Raw genomic sequence first — 5,941 nt, forward strand, 5'->3', positions numbered from 1 at the left:
TAGCTCGCCATCAAGTTGTAGATCAAAGCATACATAACAAAAAACCTGACCTAGAAAGAGTCAGAAAAAACAGAAATCAAGAATTGAACAAAAACAAACCAGTCATTTCACTGGGTATACTGAAATAAATCAGATTAATCATAATTGTAGAAAGTAAAAACAAGAGAAACAATATTCTTATCAAAAAAATAAATAGCTGTTTCAAATAGAATTCAAAGTGTGTACACAAGTCAAACAATTCCATATCAAGGTTCAAGGTAAGTGGATAAATGTTTTAAATCAAAAATGTACTCTGTAGTTACAAATTAATTTTATCCCGTTATTAATCAAAGTAGAGTAATTTTAAACAAATTAAACTTTCAAATGTTGCACAACATGGTTTTTCATTCCATTATGTAATTCAAAGACAGTGGCCATTTTGGCATCATGGAAATAAAACTAAAACAGTTCAAAGTATTCAATTAACACAAAAGGAAAGCCACTTAACAAAAATCCTTCGGCTTGAATTCAGGCGACTAAATTAAAACAACCAAACAAGAACCATTAAATAAAAAAGTCTCAAAGGTGAGGCAGCATTAGCTTAGCTCTGTGACTATGATAAAGCTTTTTTTCTGTTTTCGGTGTCGCGACCGCAAAGACCGATGAGCAGGTCTCTTTGAGTTTAATGAAATGGAAATTTTGAGGTCTCCAAAAAATGTCTCAAAAAGTTGTTTTAGGCGTCCTGGTGTGGCCACAGCAACAGCTGAGAGCAAGAAGCAGCCAGCAGGAAGCAGGAAGTAGCAAGCAGGAAGTGCACCAGCTGACCAGGAACTTATATACACACCGGGCCTTTCATAATAAGGGCGGGGCCAGGTGTTCACAGTTAGTCTGATGGCTAGTCTGATGCCAAGGGGTTACATTAGCATGTCCTCACATTTATACTGCTGTTTTGTATTTTACCATGCAGTAAAAGCTTTCCTCAAAAGCAGCTCACAAAAGAGCAAAAACCCTCCAAGCGTAATTGCAGTTTGAAACTGGTGCCTAAGTGCAAAGTCTGTTTGAATGACAGATTAGAAGGGGAGGAGGTCAAGCATTAGTCTTCGTCAAGAATTTCAAAGTAAATGCTTGCTGTTTGAAAAGGAGATGATCTCAGAGGGGAAGCGTTTTCAAAGTGTGCTGTCACAAATTTGGTGGAAACTTGTGTGGCACAATTTCCCATCAGAATCCAAGAACCAGAGGAGCTCCTCTGAACATCTTTGTGCTGCTCGACTTTTGATTTCCGAGTAAACCTTTCAGCGACTACAGTTTACACCTGTGAGGGGTCTGTGTTGCCACAGAAAACCTGGCTTTTCCGCTTGCTGCCACTCTCCATAGGAACTCACTTTGAGCTATAATTATTCTGCCTGATTTGGAGTGGCGTGCTTTTGAGATGAAGTAGAGAGGGAGACGTGTTTAAAAAAAAAAAAGACACATGATTTACAGATTGCTTCATGAGTGTTTGTCGCAAACATTTAAACAAAAACTGAATATATGTTGATAGACACATCACTGTCGGCTTGTTTTTGCATATTAAAATCTTAAACCTAATTTGCATGAATTGTGTTAATTAGTTAAATATATGAATGACCTTTACTCTGATTCACTTTGCATTAATGAAGAACCCTCATTTGGATCCATTATTCTTAATGGAATTGTATTTTTCTCTTGTTTTTAAACTGTTGGCTTTAGCAGAACACTTGGAGCACAAGTGTTCACTGGTTGAGGGCTGCTCTCAGAGGCACAGTTTCATCAGTAATTGCAGTTTTTAGTCATCTTTAGTCATCTTTCTAAAGGCGTGAGTCATGAGTGGGACTCTGCCCTCCTGTGGGAGCCACTAATGTTTAAATTTTAATTGTGTGTGTGTGTGTTTTGTTTTCCTGCCAGGCTGTGTTTGATATAGACAAGAAAAAAGGCCTAACTCTGATAGAAATATGGGAGGGTCTTACCCCTGATGATATCAAGGCGTGCACGGGCACAGATTTTGAGGTGAGTATTGCTTTTTAGTCCATTTTCTAACCCTGAAGATAAATTAGCATTTCTCATCTCTCTTCTGTTTTTATATCATGTAGGTATCTCCCAACCTGAGACCAATGCAGCAAATTTAGAGGAGTTTTTTTCTTTTTTTTTCAGTTTCAGGTGGTTTCATGTGGGTTTGCTCTGCAGCATTGATAACTGAATAAGACACATGTGCAATAACTAAAAACTGTTTCTTTTTGTGCTGCAAAAATGAATGTGGGACACTTAAAAGACTCACAGAATGTGCTCCTGGAGGAAGAAGAATGTCCCATGAATGGGCATTTTACATGTACCGGTAGCTAAGCAGTAAAAAGCAGTCTCATTTATGGTGGAGTAAATGCAATATGCAGTTCAAGTATGATGCATTTGTAGGGCAGAGATGCAGTAGCTGAGGTGAATATTCCTTAATCATAAACATGAGTTCCCAAAAACTGGTGCTGCACCAAATGAGAAAAGAAGAAAATAACATCCTCTTTGCATAATCCATCCGTTCTTTGAAAGATTTACTGATATGTCAGTTGTTTTTGCTCAGTCTCATGTTGTTCAAATGTAAAACAATAAGCTTTCATATTTTTACTCTGACATTTGTTTTATGAAATAAACTACAGCCTGGTGTGCAGAGTCTGTTTTTTTTCTAAAACCCCATTTCTGGTCTCTGGGTAAAAATAAGACCAATAACTGGAGACTTTTGACGTGTAATCATCACATAGATTGAAGGCAAAAGACTGCTTTGAGGGTAATACAGGTTGGACCTTTCTATATATATATGCAGTGCTTATATGACATATTCTTGATTTGATTTGTGCACTTGAGTAGAGAGGCCCTGTCATTACCTGAGGGCTCTTGCGTAACTGCAGAATTCAGCCACTGGGCTTTGGGGTTCAGGAAGATCAACAGGGTTGGATCATCAAGCAGAAAAATGGATGAAAGTGACAGGGGCTCTTGCCACCGGCTTGTTGATGGTAATCCAGCACATCCTTTTATGAGTCAAGCCCCTGTGCTACCCCATAAGCCTACATTTTGTAACCTACTTGTTAGACGAAGGTTTTGAGGCAAGCACATGGTCGGGTCTAACAGCGAAAAAATAGTACTGGGTTTTATAAATGACTCAGTCTGAACAGGTGCAGTAAAAAAAAAAGGGGGTTAAAGCACTTAGGATGAAGGGCGTTTCAAGATGGAGACTAAAACTCTGACAATAAAAATCATTGTGTTGAGTAATTGAAGCATTCAAATTTTCACATTTTTATCATCGTGAAGAAAAACTGGAATAAGCTGCTGCCTTAGTGACTTTTATACTGGTTGCCATTCTCACTTTTAGAACAGAAATTGATGTGTTGTTAATATGAGAGTGGATCTGTGTATGTCCTCTGGTGAGGACATCTACACTTGAAAATGTTACTTCACTTTACCAACAAAACCTAAATGTCAAAGAGGGAGTCTTAGACTCCAGTAAAATTTTATTTTAGACTAGGGACAGTAGAGTGAAAATCGTATGGAAGCAATTCAGTAGCATAATTAAAAATAAAAGTCAAAACCAGAATTGCTTTTTCATTTTCAAAATGAAGCTGCATTTTTTTACTCAAAATTAAAATGAAAAAGCATTCCTTCAAAATGCTTTTTCCTTTTCTAATTCAACACTGCTTATTCTGTCACTTAATTAAAATGATAAAGCAAATGGTATTTGACATTTCATTTTTAAAAATTTCTCTGGGAAACGTGTAGCAAAATTCATTTAGAAATGTCTAATTTGACAATTAAAATGGATTAACAGAAATGCTTTTTTATTTTCAAAATGTAACTGCATCAAATGACTCAAAATTAAAAAGCAATCCATCAAAATGCTTTTTTCATTTCTACTTAAAAACCGCTTATGCTGTGTCATAATTAAAATGAAAATGCAAAGAGGGTATGGCATTTTCATTTTAACATCTACCCTGCAAACATTGTCGCATTATTCAATTCAAATAAGCATTTCCAGCAGGGAGGCGGGGCGATGACGTCGGTGCCATCTCCGTGTGTCAAGCTGCTGAAATGTTAATTAATTAAGTGACAGAATAAGCGGTGTTGAAGAAGAAAATGAAAAAGCATGTCTGGTTTTGACTTTTATTTTTAATTATGCTATAGAATCGCTTCCATTAAAATTGTACTACGCCGCACCAAGTGGTTCTTCTGAAATTGAGCACAACCCAATTATAGTTTTGCAATATACAACCCTTCAGACACTGAAAAGTCTCTCCCTAAACCTGAAATATGCAGTCATGTCGTAATTTTTGTATAATTCATTGAAATGCAAAATAATTACTCATTTGATAATAGAACATTTTAAAAATCATTCTTAGCACATTTGGATTTTTTAAGTGGTTTTTGGTATTTTGTTAAAATGGAAAAAGTAATGCCAGTAGACCAAATGCCATATTTTTCATTTGGTTTAATGCCAGTAAACCAAATGAAAAATATATTTAATTGTAAAAATCCAGCTTTTTATTTAAAATCCCTTAATTCAGCTGTTTTCTCTCAAGGTTTTAGCTCTTAGCCCATTTTGGTTTGATACTAAGGACCTGTATGAAGATTAAAATTAGCAATTAAAAGACCAAAGATAAAATCTCTGTCAAAATGTATACAGTCTTCATCTTAATGATGAAATTTTCTTTCAGCTTAACTAGACGAGGTCAGTGATCTGACACTCTAGGATCCTTCACTGCACTCGTTCTTTCTTAGCTTTTTTACAGACCTATTTCATTTTACAATTGGGTTACTGCTCCCTAATGGTGTGGTATCCAATTAAGCCATCTCCTTCAAAAATGTGGGATTCAAAGGTGTATTTTATAGGTTATTTTTTTAATTTATTCAAAATGCAATCATCATAAATAAGTACAATATGGTTGATTTAAATTGAACATCAAAGAGCTGGGACTCCTCTTTGATGGTCAGATGTTTTTTTGAATTTTTTTCTCCCGTGGAGATGCACCATGCTTTCGGTATCACCAGACTCAGGTTTTAAACCCACAGCCTCAGTGTCAGACCTACAACACAACTGTCTGATATGTTTTTGCATGCAGAGAGAAACACACAAACTCCAAACAAAAAGGCTAAAGTCAAGATTTAAGAAGGCTTTTAGGGGATGATTTTACCCTCCACAGAGAGATTTCTGCTGAAAATCATGTTGATTTTGCTTCACCACATGGGTTTATTATTTTCCATTTGCTCTGCGTTATAGCAGTAAGTGGGAGATGGGGTAAACACTGCAGTAAATTCTGGGATGACCTTTTGCACGGATACGTTTTATAGGATCAAAATGGTGGCCCTTTTCTGTGACCGACTGGTGTAAGAGTCCCCTGCCGTTTTATAACAGACCCACAGATTGTTACTCGGTTGTTTCTCGTCTCTGCCATCTTTATTGCAGATGTACTGGCTCTCATCCACATTCCCTTTGGTTGTGACAGCACCCCCTCATCTGGCTCGCGTTTGAAGACAGACTGCATTTGAAATGTTCTCATTTTCCACTAAATGCTTTTAGATTTGTCAGTGCAGTCAGCCGAGAGCGCCTGCTCGGATGTGTTTGGTGGCATTGGCGTGGAAGATGTAGTGCCAACCATCACCACAGTTGTTTGTACGCACAGTACCGTACGCAGGCCACACTGTTCCGGTTTTGAGGGATTGAGAGCGTTTATCCTCACAATATTTTTTCTGTCTGAAAGGTGATGTGTTATTAAAAAAAATTGTGCCCACGTGTTTTTTTTTCATTCATTGGAGGCTTAAGCGCCCAGTGTTGCAACATTTGAATCCTTCCAAACGCATGATCACAATTCTGCTACCCGCTGAAGTACTGGTACCCATGGTGGTGGAGGGGGGTGGGGGTGGACACACTGATGTGAGTACAGGCGGGTGAGCGAGCCTAAGGAAGAGA

At 37.5% G+C, this 5,941-nt stretch overlaps 1 protein-coding gene across 1 annotated transcript in view; it reads left to right on the top strand.

The window, feature by feature from the left end:
• The window catches only part of oxct1 (3-oxoacid CoA-transferase 1), a 45,687-nt gene extending 43,038 nt beyond the window's left edge, over positions 1–2,649 (top strand). Inside the window, exons 16-17 of the mRNA XM_004072221.4 lie at positions 1,903–2,004; positions 2,088–2,649. Coding sequence (XP_004072269.1) covers positions 1,903–2,004; positions 2,088–2,123 — 138 coding nt within the window. The 3' untranslated portion in view covers positions 2,124–2,649. The remainder of the gene's footprint in view (positions 1–1,902; positions 2,005–2,087) is intronic.
• Positions 2,650–5,941: the final 3,292 nt, after the last annotated feature.

Source organism: Oryzias latipes, chromosome 9 (genome assembly GCF_002234675.1).
Source record: "Oryzias latipes chromosome 9, ASM223467v1".
Taxonomy (NCBI): Eukaryota; Metazoa; Chordata; class Actinopteri; order Beloniformes; family Adrianichthyidae; genus Oryzias; species Oryzias latipes.